Source organism: Acanthaster planci, linkage group LG05 (assembly GCF_054643075.1).
Source record: "Acanthaster planci isolate LZ-2023a linkage group LG05, COTS_SCS, whole genome shotgun sequence".
NCBI lineage: Eukaryota > Metazoa > Echinodermata > Asteroidea > Valvatida > Acanthasteridae > Acanthaster > Acanthaster planci.
This window is the reverse complement of record NC_141781.1, coordinates 18,477,419-18,500,555: the sequence shown is the minus strand read 5'-3', so window position 1 is coordinate 18,500,555 and position 23,137 is coordinate 18,477,419. Positions and strand designations below refer to the sequence as shown.

The following is a 23,137-nucleotide window of genomic DNA, read 5'->3' as shown; positions in this document are numbered from 1 at the left end:
CAAGCCAGCCGACGGGTCGTCGATGTGCACAGCTCTGATCCTGGTGGCATGCTGTTGGGACTCCCCGCCAAGCCATCTGGTGAGTAGGTCCAGCTTCTCACTAGGTTTCAGGTTCAAGCCTTGTGTCACATTGTGGAAACTAGCTTTCCACGTCCGGTAATTCTCTGGCCGGTTGTCAAAAACCTTGAGCCCAGCTGTGAGCAGGTCTCGACGAGTGAGGTGGGCGGTGAGGTCTGAAATATCTGAACGACTGGGTGCGGGTCCATTAGTCTGGCCCCTGTTGTCGGCATGACAATGTTCGGCCACATTTGTCAGGTAGGAGGGGCGTGGAAAGGTCATTGCGACAGTTGTTTGAGGGGCTTGGGCAGAAAAGCTTGGAAAGTTCTGCAGAGGATGCGGCGGAGGGGCCTGAGACTCAATGGTGATGCTTTCTGTGGATGCAACTGTCCGTTGAAAATGGGGGCGGCCTTCGAGTCAGGTTGCTCAACAGGGGGTTCTTGGCGACGCTCAAAATGTGAGTCGATATACTCTTCTGTGCGTCGTGCCGGTTCAGCCGAAGGTGCAAGGGGGTTGCTGACAATGCTTGTTCCATCCTTGATGGCTTCGGCCTCCGCAGCTGCCTCCAGTGTCTTGGCGGCAGCTAATGCAGACTCAGCTTCGCCTTCTTCTTGCAAGGCAGTCAACATGGCGTCCAAACGTGCACGTTCCACTTTCATCTCGATCTGACGTTTGGTGTAGTCAGCTCTCGTGCGTGCGGCCTCTGCTTTAGCACGTGCCTCTGCTGCAGCCAAGCTGACGTGAGACCTTGTAGATCGTCGTGAAGCGGAAGATGACGCTCCACACTCTGAACGCACCTCCAGGTTCTGCAAGTCACTGGATCCTTGGGCAGACGACATGGTAGTTACGTAGCACCAGTCAATGGGGGAAGCTCTTGAAGTGAAGTGTCGATCCTTTTACTCTTCTGCCCTCAATGTGATTAGTTCACACAAATGTGCAGAGGCCTAAACATCTCTTCCAAAGTGGGCCCCTATACTGGAGCCGTTTAATGGAAAACGATGTAAAACTGTAAATAAACATATACAAAATATTTTGAGTAACAAGGAATAAGTCACTAAGTTCCATAACAATACACAATGAAATGTAGAAAATGCAGAAAGTCTAAGGACTGCAAAAAGTCTATTCTACCTAAAGTACATGTATACACATGTACATGTAGGTCAATGTAAAAGGACACAAATAGATGTAAATACATGTACATGTAGAAAGCGTTCATGTACAAATTAATGGGTAAAAATGCAATGTGTGAGGAATGTAACTATGAAACCTCATAAAATGCAAACAGTCCTGTGCGTACAGTACAGACAGATAAAAATGCAACATGCACAGTAGTGAAAATTGAAGAACACAGCACACAATGTACCGGAAATCTTTGTTTAAACATACTGGTGAAAATGCATGTACATGTCAAATTACATGAACAGGGCAATACTCCATAACAGGCTTCAATTTAAAAAGATCAACTTGTGAAGTCAAAGAAGGCAAGATAATTACAGACAGTTCCACAAACAGAACTTACGATAAAACATAACAGGCACTGGCAAGAATGTGTGTATTGTAATTGTATACACAATACTACGCACGTGAGTGGAGGAGGTGAGTGTGACACTGAGAGGGCTTTAGATACCAGAAATAAACCCTAAATTGGACTTATAATAGACTACAGAGGAACTATATATTATAAAGGAAACACAGAAATGGTAAACTTATGGATCGTGCTTGAACAAGGGCTTATAAACAGGTGTAGCAAGTTGTAAAATGTACGAGTGAAGTAACGTGAATGACATGGAGCGGGAAAGTGAAAAGCGATGGTAGAGGGCGCTAGACTAGATTACTGTGGGTGAGCAGCCCGAGAGGAGAACTCGGGGCAGAACAGAGAGTTATCGCTGGCTCAGATTGACGATGACTTTGGACTTGTCTAATGCCCGTGGACGTGTTGACTGTGTGTGTTTCTTCTTTAGTTTCAAGAATGTGGAGATCTGTCGTTGTTTGGTTTCTTGGAAGACTTTGTCTGCTGTTGAGTCAAACCAGTCTTGGACTTGCTTGAAGACTCCTTCAGGGACTTTGGAGCGGAGATGGTTCTCAAGTAGGCCAACTTCCTGTATCAGTCGGGACTTGGTCATTCTGGTGAATTGGATACGCTCCCGGACGAGAGAACTCCCGCAATTTTCCATGATGCGCTTGGTCTTGGCTTTAGTGATGCTCGACTCTGATGTCTCGTGAGCGCTCGGGGCAAGCAAATACATGTATACCCAGAAACCGAAGCGCAGTGCTATGTTATTCTTTGTAGAGCATCCAAGTGGACACCATGACTACACTGGCACTGCACTCACTAGGGTGTTAGAGCTTGACACGCATAATGTAATACATGCATTTCACCTGTCCACAAACGTAATGCTACTGAGTAATGGCTTCTTAGTCTGATTGCTGAATAGCACTGTAAGACTGTGCACAGTAGTATGGTCTTGGTCTTAGTCCCCGGGTGCCCCTTTGGTGGTGCACATGCTAACCATTGCTATCAATATTTGACCCTCAGCCGTTCATGAAAATGTGTCTGTGTGAATAAACCACAGTATTCGCACTTTGTAACTGGTTCCCACCTATTCTTTTCAAATTTATTAATGCCGTGAAGGGGCAAGGAACCTGCCCTTTCCCGTTCAGTCTCTTAACCCTGCTTTTGCTAATGGCGCCTGACAAACTGTCAATGTGAACCGGGGAGGTGTAAGTGCCCTTTCCATGCCCATGTTGCTTAGTTGTATTGCGTGTTTATCTACTAAGTCCACTGTTGACTCATGGAAATCTCCGTCCATGGTGTCATGTACGTGTAAAGTATCCCAACAAAGTAGTAGACTTCCCCCCGCCATGCTTTTTTATATGGTGGTGGTGGTTGTGTTGCTATTTTTCTGCAGGTCATTCGGGGTGCCTATGTAGAAGTTAGCCACGCTGTCTGAGCCGCCATACCAGGGCATGTCCAACGAGGAGGCAGGCGAATATTTCAAGAACGGCAGCGTCTTAAACAAGTCGGAGTGCTGTCCAGATAAGCTGTGAGTGCAAGGGCATCATTTCTACTCAGGCCTGAGGTGCCATTTCCTCCCCCTGGCTTTGGTCTCAAGTCCCGGACTTTGGCCATTCCGGAGCATAACACGCCCCCTTTTTACTGCTATTGTTATATCCAGTCCTTCAAATCAAACCAATCAATATTGAGACCGTTTCAATGTCCTCAAATCTGTCACGTCAACAGATGATTTCAGTGCAGGAGACTGTGCGTAATATCCAAGACTGTGACAAAGGGTTGGGAAATGGCTTAAGTGTAGATTGTTAACGGTATTTGTTACAACAAAATTCACTTTTTACCACTATGGAAAACTATACTGTTAAAAAGGTTTTCTCAAGTTTGAACTTCATTATGGAACTTAATACTGCAATGTTGTTTCCCGAAGATCATCAAAGCATGCATTCAGAACGGTCACTTGCTAAGGCGCACCTGACAATTTTTATTTGGAGAAACCATTTATATCTCGAAAGCAACAATTCACATTACAGACGCAAACCTTAGCCCGTAATCTACATGTATCTTGATACTGCATTATTTAGGGAGTCCGTTTGACCAAGTACACAGACCTCACCATCCTTGGAAACGGACCTCAGATCTGTATTAATTCTAATTGGTCATGCTTACATGTAGTTAGTGCCTTCCATCAGACCAGTGATATCGAAACTGCCTCATAAATGTCACCTTGTACATGTACGTCAGGCCAGGCAAGTCATTTGCCGGCATTGGTGTACATGCAGCCTTTGCTCTCAAAGGTGTGCAGTTCTTACAGTTGGATGGTTAGAGGCAAGCAAGGGTAAAGAGCCTGGCTAAAGGCCCCTAGCAATAAGCTGTTGGGTTCAAACGGCAAACCCTTTGATTGCGAGTCACCACGCTTAACCATATCCTGCCGGGGAGCCCCATTTCGTGTACCTTGGGTTTGTACACACAGCCGGGGTGCCCAGAATCGGACAAAAGCGCTGTGCCTTGTAACAAAAGACCTTACTCTGAACAAAAGGCAATATTTTTTTGTTCACTTATTTCTTAAGCTCTCAACTCGTAAAAATGTCTTTTGTATAAAATATTTGGTAGTATATCAATTTAAAGAAACTGAACAATTATCTGACCTTAAAGAGGAATATCCTGTCACAAATTGAGCAATAATTGCCAAAAATCTAAAATGCAGAAGAAAAGTCTAATGCGGTGGTCTCGCACGCAGATCATGCGGGATTTTACTTTTGGGTAGTCTTTCGGTAAAAGCCAACATAAAACCAGACTAAATCATTTTTAAGGATTTTCTAATTTCCAAGGAAATAAACTTGCAACAATAATCTTTTACGAAAGATTCTAAAGTTAAGTCTGACCTTTGCTGACAAGAACTGCGTGAGGTCACTCGACTGAATCTAAAAGCAATGGACTGCAGGTAGGTAAATCTTTGCAACGTTGTATAAACTTGAGCAAGGGGAATGAAAAGAAGGGTGCGTCAACAAGGATGCGCATATGAATGACACTGTGAAAGGTCGTTCATGAAACTCGTTTTGTAAGCATCTCCAGGTGACTTTTCCAAAAAATTACTCGAGGAGGACTACCAGATTTGAGCCAGACTGTACGTTTTATGAAGTAAAATGTGTTTTCCTTTCTCAATTTTGTTTGCTGTGATAGACGTTCGTTGCACTCCTCAGTGGTACAGTTGTAAGTATTGAATATTTATTTTATGTTCTGATGTCATTCATTTGCATTAACATGATGATAGGGCTCTAAAATGTGAAACCTGCATTAAAGACTCCAGAGTGTAAGTACACACAATGCCAGCGGAATGTGAACAATTGGACGTGGCCCTTCAATTATGTGCATTGGAGCGTTAGTTGATGTGTCTATATAAGACACATCCTAGGTCTGGGGGAGTGGGTTAGCGTAGCCTTTTTTTCCCTTTGCACCGATGAGGCCCAGGTTCGAGTCCCGGCTTGGCCCAGGCTTTAAGTGCATTTGGTTTCCAGTCCATACTCGCTCTCGCCGGTTTTCTTCGGGTACTCCAGTTTCCTCCTGCCTTTTTTCTTAACTTCGTAATGTGATGCTGATTAATAAAGATTAATTAATAATGATTAATAACGTATAGTTATTGGCGTAAAAATAGCCTGAGTAGCTGAAACCACCATCATAACAAAACAACAACTACCCTACGTCAGTCATTTTTGCTGTCTTTGTTCTCTCTGCAAGCCGTTTATTTATCAGCTTTCCTCTTCGGGTTTTAGCACAATATGCTTTCCCCTTTTGCTTGTCTGCCAAGCGTTTTCTTGTAGGAGTATTTCAGACTCCCAGGCAGCTTCGTGACTTTGGACTGCAGTGTGGTGACTGACTACCAGCAACGATGGAGGCCACATGTCCAGGGCCCTTCCTAAGTGGCATTTAACTACCACAAGAGATGACGACCGATGTCTAGCCCAGTATGGTGCCTGAACGGCACGGACACGCTTTCTACACTCTTGCGCATGACGTGTGGCTGTTGAAGGCGTGGCTATCATCTTGCACCTGAGCATGGCTACCTGATGTGTGTTTAACAGAAACAGATGCAGTGTTTTCAGCTCCGCGTCTAGCCGGAACCAAGAGCTGACGCAGGATGTGAGCAAAATGAGAGATTGAACTTTATTTTGGAGGAGGACTGGCTTTAATTGAGTAAGTAACTTTCTAGTGAGTTCATAATTTCATTGTATTTGAGTATAGACTGCCTTAACGGCTAGTCAGTCACCTTGTTAGTACATTGCCTTATGTCGTGGCGCATTCTGCCTTATAGGCACATTTTGCCTTCATGGCGTATTACTTTTAGCCTTGGTGGCGTATGTTTTCTTGGTGGCGTATTTCGATGATAGTGTATTTGCATTATTGGCGTACATACCTAGCCTTGGTGGCACATTGGTTGTTGCACCTAAGTGTCATTTGGTAAATTTGCATCGATAGTTTGATTTTTTTAAATTTCGGGTGTATTTTCGAGGCTGTAAATTTGAATGTGTCGTGAATTGATTGTAACGGTGTGTTGAGACTGGAGCTCCCCCGCAGTGTACTGTTCGATGGATTGGTGGTGTAAATTTCTTTGACCTGAGTGTTTTGTGTGATTTCAAGTCTGGTTTACTTTTCAATCTTCAAAATTAGGCAACAAATTCGGCAACTTTCTGTGTCATTTTTACTGTCAGGCTCTACTCGAGTTCCCCACGCTCAGCGCAGCTGGCGGATGTAACCTTGTCGATCCCTCCCTAAGACGTGGTGCCTTGCATTGATAATCGCCGGTGTTAATTCATTGGCCTGAAGTCACTCCAGAGATATATTTTGTGTCAGTGCCGGCCCCGGCAGTGGTTAAAGCCCTTCTGGTTTCTGGACAAGTCGCTTACGCTGTAACTTTTTTTCATGGTAACTAGCGGATGTGTATGGGGTGTTACAAGAAGACAGTTACGTTAGAGAGCCTAGCCCTCAAGAAACCAGAGGAATGGTGACCATGAGTCCACAATGTCGGCTTCAAAAAGAACCTGTACTCGGTTTCCGTTAAAGTATGTTGCACTGATGGCAAAGCCATTCAGATCTTCGATATGACACATAGGGGACATAAACAAAAGTTGAAGTTTAAGTTAAGTACTCAAATAAATGTACTTGTCTTTCTTTGATGGTGTGTTACTCTGCGAGACATGGGAAGTGCAAAGAATTGAGACTGAGGGAAGCCAACTGCAACATCCAAAATCAGATTCGTGTACCTATGAAGAACTTGATCAATTACAAATGTAGGAGATTTTTTCCTATGTTCTCCTTACGCTATGACAACTTTGGGCGGAGATCCCTGGGGATAATCATCCCTCACTACTTTTCAACTCACTACCGGTACACCTTTATGCGCACCCGTAGCCTGCACCACCAACTCCGCACTTGCCGGCATTACGATCTAACCTGGGATGGAGGCAGTGCTGAGCTTGTAGGATAAATACGATATTATCTCCCACGTGTGACAAGAAATCTCGGCCCATGGTTACTGTTTTCTAGTTATTAGCGCAGAAATTAAAATGATGTCCTGGACAGATAATCTTACAAGTGGTTTGATGTTCTGGATTGCCCAGAGGAAACATGTTTTAAAAATCATCAGACAGTTTACCAGTTGGCTGCTTTGCAAGTAAACTTTAATCTTTCATGCAGACTCAAATCATAGTTGTACTGACTGAAAAGATAAAACAGCAAACAGGAAGAACAGCCGAAAGGATGAGATAATCTTAAAATAGGCCCTTTTAAATTTAAGGGGTAGGCCTAACTCTTGAAGGAGAAATGCCAATAATGCATAAACAAGGATTGGCACGGAACCCTTTTCTTTTGCTATGGTTTGGTGGTTTATCGCATTCGTCAGATTCCATGTATGACCCAAAAGTACATTAAAAGCAGGAGTCATTCTTGTTTTGTTTTTAACAACTTGATCAGAAGACTTTCCATCAAAATAAAGAACTGCGTGTTACGTGTGCAAACTTGTCTTGACAAGAAAGTTGTTTTAGTTTGAAAGGTAGGCTGTTATACCTTTCAAGACTTCATTTTAGCCTTGAGGAACCTGAAGGGGTGATCAGTGCTTTGAACATCCATTAATTGTCCGCTGGGCGAATAAAGTTGGATCCATTCAGCAGGATCAAAACTTGTCATGTCTTTTGCTATGCATGTCGAGGTCCAAAGATTTGTTTGAGACAGACGACACTTTGGGGCAAAATTGACTCCCCCGAAAATGGGAGATAATTATACGGGTGTTAGAAATAGGAGCTGCGTGCTGAATATTCACGAATTGTCAAAACGGAAGGAATTGCCATTTTATATTAACCGCCACCAATCAAAGCTCAACATGAGAGGTAAAACATTATATATTCTAAGGCCGTATATGCCTATGGCAAGAAGTCAGCTAGGGTCGCGTTGGTTTCTCCTTTAGCAGAGTTCATAAATTTCCTCGTCATCGCAACCCTCACTGCAGCATTCCTCGTTAAGGTTTCGCTTCCGGATACCATGTCCGAACAAGAATGTGTTGGCGTCCTTTGAATCCAGAAACTCTGCAGCAATGGGGACGAAAAAAAGTTTTTGTTTTCACTAAAAAATAGCTGTCTTATATTATATTCACCTTCGGCCTGACTTCGAAAAAAGTTGATTCTTCTACAAAACAACAGAGTGATTAGAAACGACGGGCCCTTTAATTAACGAGAAGGTCTTCTACAGCCTTCTTCTGCATTATGTGAACAGTCTGTCGACGGAGACATGCCTGCATCAAGGCGAGCAAACCGGTTCCCCTCCCCCCAAAGAAAGAGAAAAAAAGGCGCAAAGTATAGACTGAAACAAAAAAGAGGGAAAATGGGATAAAATCCACCAATTTGCCCGATTTCAGTTTTCATTCTCTGTGAGCTTTGGAAAACATGAGTTTTGTGATAACAGGACAAGCAGTGTTCCTAAATTATGCAGTCTGTCTTTAGAAAAGCCTTGGCGAAAAAATGGAGGGGGCGGTCTCGATGCTCAAAAAGGATTAGTATGAAATTAGTGTTTTTATTTTTTGTTTGTTTGACAGAAGGTTTCTGATACATTTTTGTAACCAGGCTCATCTCACAGGGGATAGACAGGGCCAAGTGTTACCGGGGGATTACCTTGCCTCTCTTTGCTACACCACGGGTGAGAGACAGCATTTGAATTGTTCAGTTAACTTGATTTTTGACTTCACTACCTTGGTTGGAGACTCCACGTAATGCATGGCAAATCTCACGGTATTTTTCTTGAAGAGTCGCGCCACAGTAGTGCGGATAGCGAACCCTGCGCAAAATGGGTCCAAGATAACCATTATATCACCTTTTATAAATTACAGGTAGTGCTTACTGATGCCATACAGCGCTGAAAAAAAGTGTTACAATATACCAGCCGGCATCAGCCTGAAGAACGACAAACATGCCAATGTCTTATACGCTACATTACACTCGATTAATGAGGTGATGTCGGAATTTCGAAATGTCTTTGAATCGAAGAAACGAAGTTATCCTCTCAAACACGGATAGATTATGCAGCGGAAGGAAATGTAGGGTCAGAGAATAATGTCGTTTAACCTGTTAATATGAATTGTTATTTAAGCCTTAAAGGAACCTAGTCATTCCCCCAAGCATGAACAATGGATGAAAATAGCGTATACTTTCCCCAGTCTTCGTTTGGTGTAACTCACAATTTTAAAGGTGTTATCTTTTAATCAAAGAAGCGAAAATGTCCCGGGGGAATTTCAAGTAAGAGGATCGTTTTGTTGAAAAGCATTTTTAAATGGATTATAAAAATTTACTGCATCAAAATACGAGCAGTGAATGTGAACTTCTTCACAAGGTCAGAAATGCTAATGTAAAGTGAGAGGGCACAATCGTTAATTTACCTCGCAATTGAAAAATAAATTACCCACAATATTGAAGTAATCCACTTTTCAAATTGCCAAATGTCAGGTTAAATTTGATTCCTTATATAGAAGTTTTCGTTTTGTAGTTATTAACTAAAAAATTAACGAGTGAAGACATTTTTAATAGTTTAATATCTTGCCGATCACAAATGACAATGAGGACACTTTTGTCAGGTTACTGTCAAATATCATATTGGAATGTAAAGTGCTAAAGTCAGAAATAAGTCATTTGACATTGGACCGTGAACATGGATACGGTAAAAGCAAACAAAATGGCGATGCGGCGACGTTAGAATACGAATATTTTGGGGGATGTGTGCTGAATTGTACAAAACTGTATTAATAATAGTGACGGTATTTAACAACGGTATTTATAATGTGAATTGGATACTTTAAGGATAGAAATAAAACTTATAATTACCATAACTACCTGCTCGGGTCATTTAGGCCCGTTTCAGACGTCGTGCTTCTGCCGTGTGAAACTAAATTGAACTTGGTGCGGCAGTAGCGCGGCATAAGCACGGCGGCGGTTTCAAACGTCGAACTTAATTTAAACTATCTAGTCGAGCTTAAATACATCCAATATGGCGGACAAACACAGCAAAAAGCGTTACTTTGTGCTCTTGCATAAGATTCGAGCTTTACATTTAATAAACAGTTTGTTATCCACAGCACGTCTAGTATTTCTGGATTTCAAGGTGAAATTGAGAGGACAAGATAAAATGTTTGTATCGGTTGGCAGATTTCTTCCTGGAATTTGATGAAAACAAGTCAGCACATTTTTACAGTATGCAAATTAGAATAACACTGTGGATAAACATTTTTGCTGAAATTGGATTTCCCCCAAAAACAGAGGCGATATTTTCTTGTCAAGGGGCAGGGGTAGTCTAGCATTATTGGAATTAATTATGTGACCAGTATATGCTTTGCAGGTGGGATTTGTACTTGCCTTATTCGGAAAAAGATCTTTAGAAGTGAATGGAATCATCACATTGTCATTTGTTAAACAACGGCTTTTGCCGGTCCTATGCAACCCATTTGATTTTTGATGGGCAACGCACGACGGACGACGCACGACGGGCGACGCACGACGGAAAATGGCATGTTTGGAACTGGTAAATAGCAGAATTGGGACACAACAAAAAGCAAAATACGACGGGTGACGGGCGACGGCAGATATGGAATTCCATACCCAACAGCCAGTATCAATGACTCTGGGATATCAGAGAGTGCCACAGGCCTGCCAGACGAGATATATGACAGGCCCTGGCTACCTGTGGCAAGCCTTGGCGTCAGCCGAGTAAAATATGCCCATGGGGCCATGTGCTGGAATTGTTAATACACATTACCATGGGACTTGGCCAGTGGCCGACTCGAATATTTTGTTTTCTGGGTAAGGGGAATCCCGACATTTAAGGTGAATACACTAGGCTAGTCAGCATGAACAGAGATAGGATAGGCAAAAACAGGAGTTTATTGCATTTGGCCGTAAATATTTTTTAACTAAGAAATTAGCAAAAATGACTAGGGAGTACAGACTGTTCGGTCGACCCAAGGTTTAAACGTACATGTAGTTGGTTAAGTCCAGTCAAGCAAAACTTTGTTACTACGAATGCCTTTTTGAATATTTACTTTAAATTAAACTATAACTTTGATTAACGAGATAACTTTGCTTACACTCTCCCTCCCTCTTTGGTGTCCGCGCCTGAATGACCACTGATTTGTTGAACTGTTGAGAAAACAACCGAAAAAGTACAAATAAAAGAAAACGAAACGAAAGAGGTAGGCTTAGGCCTACATGTTACGAATTAACGGGCCATCATGTTTTTATTTGCTAAATTACAAACGCACAAAACCTGAAGAGCAAAGATGTTTGGAAAATTTTCCTTTTTTGCCCAACATGGGTTTTCAAAAATTATTTAAGTCTTAATTGGTACTTTCTGTTCCCAAAATAAAATAACGTAAAGCGACCTGCAAGGCGCACGATGTGCGGATACACTGGTTACTACCGCTAAAAGTAGCCAGAACTGCGTGAAGCCTGTGGCAGGGGGCCTGTGACGCCCGCGACAAGAATACGTTTCGAAATCCGACAACTCGAAAACATTAAACCATTAAAAAAGTTCAGAATTATTCAGCGTTCTCCCACAGAATGAATTCTTCATAATGTACAGGAAATTTTCATTTGCTTGTGTTGTTTTCTAGGTCTCGAGTGAAGCTTGATCATTTTGTTGGACCGTCACCAGGCTCTAGACCTAGAGCAATGACTGGTTGATGTGGCCCCAATACCGCTAATGCACTGCAAGCGCTGCGCTTTACAAAAAAAATCGCACGTCAAAACCTTGGAGAGTTGTAATAAGAAATATTTTCAACTTCGTATGGAAAAAGAATTGCTTCAACCTATATTGTTTGAAGAAAATTTAATTGTAGCTTAATCTGTTGGAAAACAGCCGGGGTATAAGAACTCCATACGCGGAACTTCAGAAGAGTTTTATAGTAGGGGGCGCTGAAACGAGAAATTAATGCAGTCGTGTGCGATCGCAGCGCGACATTTAACATGGCATAAATGTCATAACATGATTTGTAGCACTGCATGAATAAAAAAGTGTCTTTTGAACCGGAAAAAATGAAAAAAAAACTAAACTTTTAAAGGAAACTAAAATACATCAAAATATTGAAACTCACAGTTATTTTAATAACTGGAGAGCACAGTGTTGATAAATGTACGATTTATAACCTGTAAATCCTCAATACGTAATACGTACGCGGATGCTGTCGGGATTGCCTTAGTATGTCGCTAGTATTGACCAAAGATGACTTCACCATGAATACGCGTAAAACGTTGTTGTCACATGGGCGCCATTCTGGTTGGACTACGACTGCGCAGTGCATGTTAATGCCAAGGTGCAGGTGCCGCGACCGGCACGCACACGCATGAACTTTCACACTCGAATGGCGCCCATGGTAATAACACCTTTATGGCCGAATTACCCATCTTGCGCCGCTATGCGGCGCTATATAATCTTTGGTATTGACTGCCACCTTGGTTGTACAGACATAATATGAGTGGGATTGTCCATCACGTGACCAGCTCACTGCGGATTGCGTTTACATTGTATGCCGAACAGACACGTTGGTAGCTTCGCTTGTTCGCAGGGAGCATGCACGAGGTCCATGGCGCCCACAGTCTGTAAGGTACTTGAGCAATGTCGTGAGTGCAGGCTAACATAGTCGGAAAGGTTTACGACATCGTCGTCGCTCGTTCGTTCAGGGACCAATAGACAGCTTTCATGAGCAATGCCAACATTCAGAAGACAAACACTGAGCCGTAAGTTGCTTTTAATAGACGCGTAACCACGAGAGAACACCAATAGAGGCTACGTGATTATCAACTCACCTGCAATGGCGCAGAGCAGCAGCAAAACGATGAATCGATTCATGATGATGGTGGTGATTGTAAGCTGTTGCACAAACGGTATTAACAACAAAGGTTGCACTAGAAGAAGCAGTACACGCTGAGCCTCAGTATGCCAAAATGTGCCAAGATCATGTCTTTATAAGCAATTTGGAGGCATTCAAAATTTACTGTGGTCGAAAATGATGTACCAGGAGAAATCCATCTTATCCATTTCAAGAAGATACATAAATGATGTCTTTGTCTAATTGCGTAGCTATATAATTAGGCAAAACTAATATTGCCTGGGCTTTAAGTATATTTGGTTCTGATAATATTACCCAGCGTCATAAACTTGAACATCACGAACTCTATATCAAACAACAGGATAATTTTACACAGTTCCTATAATTTTTTTAAGGTTTTGTCTGACTTTATTTTCACTTATTTTCCGGCTTTCGATTACCGCTGTGCCGAAAAGCATTTGGGGCCTTAACCAATATTTGATTTTAACCGAGGCAAGTCATCGATCTTCTTCACTGACTCTGCGTTCACCAAAGCCAAACATATGTACCAGCAGAATAAAAATGTGAACCCCACTTGAAAAATGATCATCGAACATATCAATTCGTCTCTGAATTTGCTCAAACTAATTGCGTTTTAGTGAGGAAGTTGCGCACTTTTGCCAGTTCATTGTATTTGTATAATAGTTGACGACTGTAAAATATTGACGATGCATTATTACACGCTATACATAAGCAATGTACGTAGCTAGCACAGTGTTTGTACTACAAGGTGTCCCACCAGAGCATAATGATAAACGGAACTTAAAACAAGCGTTTATTTTGTCCCGAAATAATTGTTGGAAATTGTTGTTTGAGATATCAAATTTAACTTATGGTCCTTTTGAATTGTGCTAAACATTTCATTTGGAGCTCACGTTACATTGCAAAGATATTTTCAATTAAGTAACAGAAATCTGTTTGATGGAGGTTTATTTACTTAATTTTGCGTTTGTAAGAGGAAATTAGACTGTTAACTGGTTTATTCCACAATCCTCATCGTTTGGTAAAACTGAACACCCAACGATTACTAAAGTTCCGCTGCAGAGACAATCCCATTGTGTAAGTGTACCCCATTGTTTACAGAACTGTAAGTACTGCTTTCCGGCTAAAGTGACAAGTTGACAAAACCTAAATACAAAAAATGCACGCACTACTAAATGTACCATTAATGGAAACACGATGTTTAAATATGGTAGTAGATCATTAACATTCAGTACGTCTAAAATTAAAAAAAAGTGGCGAGTGGACGTCTTCAGGCTAGCCTTGGGTGCCAACAAAAACTAACTTTAACGCCCAGAAACACACGTGCACCGTAATACAATTTGAATGTGGAATTATACACGTTCTCTAGATGTTTTAGAGAGAAAAAAAAGAAAGTCTGGTCCGAGCCAATTTGGCTCCTCAGGCGGTGTTTATGTTCGGTTTCCTTGGCATGAAACGACGGAGAATATTTCTACCCCCCCCCTGGATGGAATGCCAGTCCATAGCAGATTGCTTCCCCAGCTAATGCTGGTACCCGTTTATACTCCTGGGTGGAGAGAGGCAAGCAGGGGTGAAGTGGCTTGCCAAGGGCCACAACATACTGCCAGCAGCTGGATTCGAATCTCCAACCTTATGATTGGAAGTCACAAACCCTAACCACTTGGCCACATGCCCCCTAAATGTTTTAGAGAAGGTGCCATTTAATAACAAACCTAACTGAACATGTGATTGTGATATCCTGGCTCCCAACATCGATATTTAGAGCTACAGTGCACAAATACACAATTTTAGTGAGCTCTACACAAGACAAATAGTATAACATCAGGGCGTTAAAACATGTTCAAAAAGTACCCAGTTTTGTGTTGATAATGCTGTCATCGAATGAGCAGATGTTGTCACCTTCTCTGCCGCAAAGATAACGAAATCTAAGTTCGTGAGGGCCAGATTTTGAAGAACTAAATTCCTCTCCTGTGGACCAGCAAAGCGTTTGTATTATGGTTGCGCGTATAACTTTCCCTGTGTTCAAGCTCGACTATGTTCAATACAGTCCTCATATTAATTATTTCATTTGTCCTTTCCTTCCAAATACGTCTAAGGCAAACCTAATTTAGCTTAACCCGTATAAAAGGGAACCGGCGATGGCGCACCCAGGATTTGTCATGGAGGGGGTGCTAGCTCGGACTGGACCCCTCCAAAAGCTTATTATATGCTCCAATGCCCCCCACCATACCGGAGTGGGATTTACAACTGTATCAGAGCTAGTGGTTTAAGATGTTGACTTTACAAGCAAAATAGCTACTAATATGAAGTAGTCACAAGAGTGATTGGCATTAAAGTGCGACACCAATTGTTTTTAAAGTTAATGGTAGACAAAAACATGGTCGACTGGCCACGATTTGCATTTCAGCAAATACAACTAAACAATTCCTGGACATGTTCGACCGATCAGGCCATTCCTTGCTTCACAAAGCCGACCTCTTGATTAATTGGCACCGATAATAAAAACACTTCAGAATCCTCTGCCCAGACGAGCAAACATCGGGAGCAAATCAAATTCCCCGCGCTCAGCGCAGCTGGCGAATGAAACTTTGTCAATCACAACGCACTGCGAAGAAGGCCTGTCGGTGGCGCACTGCATTGTGAATCGCCCGTGTTATTAATGGGTACAGACCAGTTAATAAGTTCAAAAATAATAACTTCAAAAAATCAGGAAAAATACTTACAGGTTTCACAGGTGTTCAAGACATATACCAAGATAAAGATTTTCAGTGGGTTAAACCATGACTTTGGAAAATATTTATCTCCAGCGAAAATCACCCCTCGAGACAGTTTGAGGCCAATCGGCATTTTGAAAATTGATGCCTAATCTCCATTGCAAACTCCAGAAAGTAAGAGGGTCCCGTTTGGTCTGATACTTTCAGAAATACAAGCTGGCAGTCCTGTCCGTGGAATTTATCCAATTTTTCAACAAACCACCCAGTGCACATGCTACAAAACGTTCTAAATAGCAGGGATTATGACAGCCTACAAAGTGTAATTGTAAGTCGGTCCGTGCAGGCAATTTTGGACCTATTTACCGGCCTGCAATCTAATAGACCAGAGAGAATGGAACTATTAAGAATCCGCCAAATGGAGAAAGGGGACCCTATGAACAGGAAGAAACTTAAACAAATCAGGTTACAGCATGGTAAGCAAATATAATGTTGCTTAAAATGTCCCATCTTGAAAGAGTTTCGCACCTTAGAATTGGTGTAGTGGAAGACACATCCAAGGGGTGCAACCTAGTCAAGCGCCCCGCCGAGCGTATAGTGCAGGTCCTACAGGTATTTGGAGTTCCGAGTATGACGAGCTCACGAATCTATGCACAGATCAAACCCCAGTCATAGGGCATTTGGAACACCAGCAGTTTTACAAAGCATTGCCTCACCATAAAATAAGTAATCCCGATCAAGGCTTTTGACTAGTGCTAAATTCAGATCATCATACTGGTACTTCACGCAAGCTTTGATCGCATGGGAAAAATCAATATTCATGATTAAAGGCTTTTTGATAGCAAATCGATTTGAAGCGTCTCCGTGGAAATTAAACATAGCATGTAAAATTTTGAAGACTGGTAAAAGCCAAGATTTGAATCTTGTAAACTACCCTAATTTTAGTTCGACAGAACCCAATGAATTTGAAGATTTTAATTATCACGAGTGCTAAAAAGTAATTTAGACCCTTCAGCCACTCAACAAAATACTTTAAGTACCCCTATGCTAATCTGACAAAAACGTTCAATGAAATTTGTGGATTTTATTTAGAAAAGTGTCATATGGTGGTGAAAAGTGTCATATCCCCAGTTACCCCCGTGGACATAACATTCGGCAGTCATTTGCACTCTCACGCAAAATGAGACACCAGATACAAGATATTCTATTTTACGGAGACCTTTTTATAAGTTTATTATTGTTAAAAAAATATTTAAATTTTTGTTCTGCTGCACGATATGAATTATGCCCGGGACTTTTGGGGGTTTTGGAACTCAATTTCTGCAATTTAAACTGAACGTTAATTTTACAGGAATTCCTTCTGTCACTGCAGCGTCAACTGGTTATGTTTTGGCCAGACAGGAACTCTCGAACTGTTTCATCGCAGAGTAGCCTAGGTGACACCAGCCTGGCACACTCTCTAGTACACTGGTCTCGAGTTGACCCTCGTCTTGAGTTGTTTCTCGAGTTTCTGGCCAGCCTTTGAATCGGACGGCTAGTCCCATACCCGCAGTAGAACCCTATGTAAATGAAATGCAAACCTTTTGTAAACACCCATCGAGTACAAATATTCGACAACGTCGAAGAGTGTAATTATACAGGATATTATTATAACGTAGTTCCAACCACTATCTCAAGTATTTACAAAATAGTGACCACTCCGTACCTTGACACAAATAATATTTAAAGTCGTCAATACACCCATAAATCCAAGTTCTCTAATACATTTTCGTTACTCAAGTAATCACTTATCTTAAGGTAAATAACCACAACATTTACTCTATTTCCAAAATAAACTTACAGGTTATGTAGACACCTGGCTGTTGGGAAATCTTGAGTCTCATATATTTTTTTATTTCGCCTTGCGTATCGATCGGGGTTTATTTTCACCGATATAGCCTACTAGTTTCTCTTTATAAAATCCTTCAGCGCCACTGGCTGGATACTGGCAGTTTCAGTCTCAATTTCAGCGAAATCATCGAGGCTGGCAAGACGTGCCCTCTCCTCAGACTGTCCGACGCAAGTCCCCTTTTATACACCCCGAAAATTTTCTTAAGCCCGCCCAAATTTCTACTTACAACACCCTCGGCCACAGTTTTAATGGTGGTAGGCAGAGCCATAATGAACGAACTAGATTTTACGGGACCCAATTTTTTGCTGACCAGCCTGTAGCAGCAACGCGTTGACGAATAACGAAAGAGACACGATCTGGCCTTGGAGCACTTGGCTCAAGCCAAACAAGCTTGAGAGCAACAACGAGTCAAGTACCTGGATTACCTCAACGAGCGCATGAAGCAAGAACGCGTGAACCATCGCATGTTTGTTAACGTGTACGAAGCCTTGCGTGCGTACAACGAACTTCTCGGGAGACTGACGGGCAAAACTCGCGAGTTACCGATAAAACCGCGGCTTAGCGATTTTTACCTTCAGAAGACCGACGCGCTCGCAAGCTCGTGTGGGTCCTTGGAGAAACTTCCGTTGTCGGTTACCTTGCGTATCAGTTTGCTTAAACTCCTTTAAACTTGAACTTTATATATTTTTCAAAAGCAACAATCACGATTAAAAGCAACGAGAGCACGGACTAGGAGATCCCTGAAAAACAAGTGGCTAAAGAACTGGAAAAGAAACTCTCTCCCTTGTTTTATAGTACTCAAGGCTTCTGGAAAGGCGAAAGCGTCGTAGACCAGCTGCAGAAAAACTGGCTGGGCTGTCTTTGAAGTGTTATTTTGGTTGGGGGGGTTGTGGTGGTGGTGTGGCTTGGCTGGCGCGTGGCGAGGCCCCCCCCTCAAATCGGGATAGCCTGGGGAAAAGGGCCCCCCACGGTACTGTGATGTACATTTGGAGGTTTTTAAGAGCTTTAGAGGCTAGGGGACAACCACGTCCCATGGCACTTTTTTAACTGAGAGAGAATAAAAAAGTTTATTTTAGTCTTGTCTTGGACAATACCGTATCATTTGTAGTGTTGATATACAAAAAGGGAAATGTTTTGCTTAATCATCTTCATTTACTGTTCACAAATTTGAATGTTTGGAAAAACTAGAGTGATAATCTAATTACATTTCGAATGTGAGGTGAAACTTCCTATAATTACACTTTTTCAACATGTAAGCAATTAATGCCTGGGTTAAACCTAAATTTCTCTAAATAAAAAGTTTTTAAAATACTTGGTCAAATCAAAAAGTGACACTTTAAAATTTAACTGAAGTCTTAATCTTCACTTAACTGAATCCCCTATGTTATGGGGAACTAAGGTTTAAATACTAGTACACAGATTTGTTTTACCTGAAATGCAATAACCGTTTTTTTATTACTTGAAAACATCGTTATAAAAATACTGGGTACTGGGTACTTTTGAAATGTCTGTCAATCGTGCATTCATAGTTTATTCCGTAGTACAGGATTTCTGATCATCATTTTAAAAAATGCTCTGAAAAAGTTGGCAAAATAAAACAAAACCCCAAACCAGACACTGCTTCCACTTGCAGCTGTAATCTTCAGTTCTTAGGACCTTGGATTTTTGTGGTTGGTTGACAGTAATTAATTATTCAATATTAAAAAAATTAACTATTGAATTGGTTGGGTAATATAGTGAAATGGACATCTAAAGCAGGTCTAATTGCGAGAAGGTTTTGCTGACAGATTGAAAGTAAAGCAATGTAAGCATATGGCATGAACAACGCAACCTTTTGGAGATGTCTTAATTACTGAAAAATAAACTGATTTCTCTGTAAACGTTGCCCACTGAAGACAGTTATCTCTAACCAGACGATGTGGATCTTAATAATTTAACCTGCTATAGGAGATAGGTCAACCAGAGAAAAAAATGATATTTTCGGGTTAATATGTCTTTTCAAACATGAAATGGCAACTGTGCATGTGTCATGTTCGTTAAAATAATTATAAAATTAATAACAGTTGTACATAATGATATGTAGGATTAAAAATGTAGCAATTGATTACTTTAGTAAAAAAACTCAAATATGAAAAAGATTTGTGGAGATGTTCCACTAAGTTGAAATTAAGTGTATTTAAATAAAATTATTTTCCAGTTAATTTTTAGGGTGGAACCAGCGAAAGCCACTGAATAAAAATTAATGATTCAAAATATGATAGGATCAGAGGCGATTCTTTGAAACCACCTGCCCCTCCTCCCAACGTTCTTCTCCCAAAGGTTTTTGCAGAGAACTTATAATCAGTATGGGTCAAGAATACCTTAAATTTAAAAATGTATGTGAAAAGTGAAAAAAAATTGTGGCAAGTTTTCAGTAGAGGGCGCTAGTAATCAATAATGACAAAGCCAAGCGTTCTTTAGAGGGCGCTATACTAGTAATTTCAATCTACACTAAACTGCAGAGGGCGCCATGTCATTTATGGAGAGTGATAAAAAGAGTCCAACTTCAAAGATTACAGGTTTTTGGTCGGATAGCCGTTATTTTTAAAAGAGATCTGAAGCTGACCAAACGTTGCAAACTTTTTTTGACTTTTGGCTATTCTTCAAAATGTACCAACATAATTATTATCACTAAAATAAAATATGTGTAGAGGGCGCTATTATTCAGGACCATCTCGCAAGATCAATTAGTAGTCAATAGAGGGCGCCATTGCTTTTGTCGAAAGATGGCGCTATTTATCGATTTTGTATTATATGTCGATAGAGGGCACTGTTATTTTTTCAATAGAGGGCGTTATATATTTGGCGAGAATGTATGCATGGCGCGGTTGACAAGTGTACATTTTAGAACGTGAGCTGATAATTTTCAGTTTTCCATTAAATGAAATGAGTTTTTAAGTCAGCTGTTACGATAAAAAGCACGGTAAATATCCTGTGTCCACAAAATATAGTACGACGCCGTGTTTGAAAAGCTTCTTTTCTGTGTTATTGTTAATGTTACTAGGCCTAGTTGTTACTGGTTGCTTAATACATGTAGGCCTAACGCTACATGTATTTACGCGATATGCAACCATACGTAGTAACGTATGAAGTCAAACCACAGTGGTTGTGTTTGTATTGCGCATGTCCAATGTGTATTAGACTCTTGTTGCAGCTGTTCATCTGTATATCAACAGTAAAAACACCGCCAACTTGTGTGAATTGCGGTAGGCAAGTGGTTACCAGTTACAGCATAATGGTTTTTGATACATAGGGCGTGGGTTTGAATCCTGGGTCGAAATTGTGGACAGGGAGGCTTTTTTAATTTTAGGAAAATAAAGCCCGAATGCTACATGTATAGGAGCCTAATTTCACATGGTACGTTGAGCATCCGAGATGTCATGCATAATGCACGGTTGTGAATCAGGGTTTGGCTTCATACGTATTGTTGCTTATATAGCTCATATTTACTGTCATGAGGGCGGTAAGTTCTTTGCTATTTTACTTGTATGCGTGGCTTGAAATTAGAACGTACACATAGTAGTTTTTGGTACAGGTGTGGCTCTGTAACAAATTTGTGTGTAAGTCCATAGACCTTACCCCCCGAACCGTGGGGTCCAGCGTCTGCTTCTCTCGTGGGAGATAAGCGGATGTCGGACACCACAGTTCTGGGGGTACATAGACCTAGCTATAGAGGAAAAAAAATGGACTGCCAACTTCAGCCGCCGCACTCGATCTCGTGTCAAATTTGTCAGTAGGCCCATGGAGGAATTACTCTTGCAAATCACAGAAATTAATTTGGAAGGAATTTTGGAGGCCAGTTTCTCAAAAATGAATTAGAATTACAGGCTGCGTGTTGGTACCTATAAGGTGATTTGAACCAAGGCATTTGGAATTTGCCATCAAAAGTAATCTCTTGCATAGTCCGAGTTGGACTCTACAAATCACTTTTTTTAATATTTGGACATAGTGGGGCGATAGTAGGGTCCAAGTACCTCCCATAGGCTTTCCATCCCATTAATTCCTTTCACTCAAAATAATTCGTACTCCGTATCAAAATCCTCCGAATTCATCTGCAAAATGGTCCTTCTAAAGACTGTCTAATGCGCCCGGCTTAGGATCAAGTGAAAATTCCAGTATTGACGATAAGGAATGATAAATGATGAAATGAATTAATGTGAAGGAAAGCCAAAGTACTTGGACCCTACTACATGTGTAGTAAAAAATTGTAGATTTGTAGAATCCAAGTTACTCAGACCATCTCTTGCATACTTTCAGAGTTATTGCCTCCTAAATTTTGAAATTATTTATCGGTGGAAATAAAAAAATTCAATTTTCGAGGATACCCTGTGAGCCCAAGATTTTGTTTAGGGACTTACGATATTCTATCCTTGTTACTTGGTCAAAGGTGTGTCTGCCTAAGGAAAATAACCATACATGAGTTTAATGTTGGAATTATAAGCCTTTGAAAAGTGTCTCAGTTGAAGAAGGTCAACATTTACCCCAACTTTTGGCTGGCAAGCTCACCATGTGGGCAATTACCCATGGGCACTACGTTTTTGCCACATAAATGTTCATATCTTGCCTTTATAATCATTTTGAAGTTGGTTTTCAACCCCCAAGCCTGTTTAATGACTTTGTCAAATGTACTGTAGTCATTTTTTGCTGGTACGGCCAACTCACACTGTACATGTTTCTTTGTAGATGTTCATGTAGTCAAGGAGCAAAGTCCAGAAAACCCTCTAATTTAGGAGTTAGCTCAACACCCCCAACATCTAAGGTTTGACTTCATAAAGTGGTAGTTTATACCTTACACATCTTCACTAGGTAGTATGTGGTGTCAAATTGTGGTATCACTTTTGAGAAAATCGTGATTTTTTGAAGAGTCAAGCCTTCTTTCAGTGGGGATTTCTGTAAAGACCAAACACTGTTTACATATTAGGCTTATAACACAATGTATTTTTTAGTGCAAGTTTTATCGCATTTGTTTTGGTACTTATATCATTTAAAACTATAATAAAATATTCACTACAAAGATTTTATTTTTTAATGGTTATTTGTTATAAAAACACTTTAATATTAGTATTTTAAATTATTAATAATAAAACTTTTGGTTTTTGCATATAGTCTGGTGCCTCACATGAAAAAGAGCTATTCGTTTTTCATGCAACGGGTCTGGGTTTCAGATCAGGTTACACATGGCAAGCATAGCTTAGTCACGTTAGTTGCAGATCATCCATAGTTTTCGACTTGCAAATGTCTCTGAAGTTTGACAAAAGCCTAAGGCATTTGTTGCAGCATTCGACAGACTTCTGCCTGATGACTGAAGAGGACAATCAAGCTTATTGGTAGGTTCCAGAAGTGTTTTGCATAACTTTTTTCAACACGATTTGTCATGTTTGTTCATGACCATGGTCATGGGGATTGTGAATTTGGGGAAACCCATGTCAGATCACGGTTCGATACTCTGGAGTTGTGGTTCAAAACAGGAGTGAGGGACAAAAAGCGGTTCATCCCAATTCACCTAATTGCAAAACACTATGGCCCTCAGTTGTGTGATGCACTCCCTG

The 23,137-nt window shown here is 41.1% G+C and overlaps 1 protein-coding gene and 2 long non-coding RNA genes across 3 annotated transcripts in view; 2 read left to right on the top strand and 1 right to left on the bottom strand.

Annotated features, from left to right (window-relative positions):
• LOC110988704 (uncharacterized) overlaps positions 1-23,137 on the top strand; it is a 91,640-nt gene that overhangs the window by 52,419 nt on the left and 16,084 nt on the right. The gene's annotated exons all lie outside the window — the stretch shown is intronic.
• LOC147799169 (uncharacterized) lies at positions 2,939-7,604 on the top strand. The gene is made up of 3 exons (XR_015425131.1): positions 2,939-3,101; positions 4,751-5,761; positions 6,277-7,604. It is a non-coding gene; the product is annotated as an uncharacterized LOC147799169 (long non-coding RNA).
• LOC147799168 (insulin-like peptide IlO1_i1) lies at positions 7,229-13,063 on the bottom strand. Its single transcript, XM_087136418.1, has 4 exons — positions 12,904-13,063; positions 11,187-11,238; positions 8,805-8,890; positions 7,229-8,145 (listed from the first exon to the last, which is right to left on the bottom strand). Exons 1-4 carry the CDS (start codon positions 12,944-12,946, stop codon positions 8,024-8,026), a joined length of 303 nt encoding a protein of 100 aa, XP_086992544.1. The 5' UTR covers positions 12,947-13,063; the 3' UTR covers positions 7,229-8,023.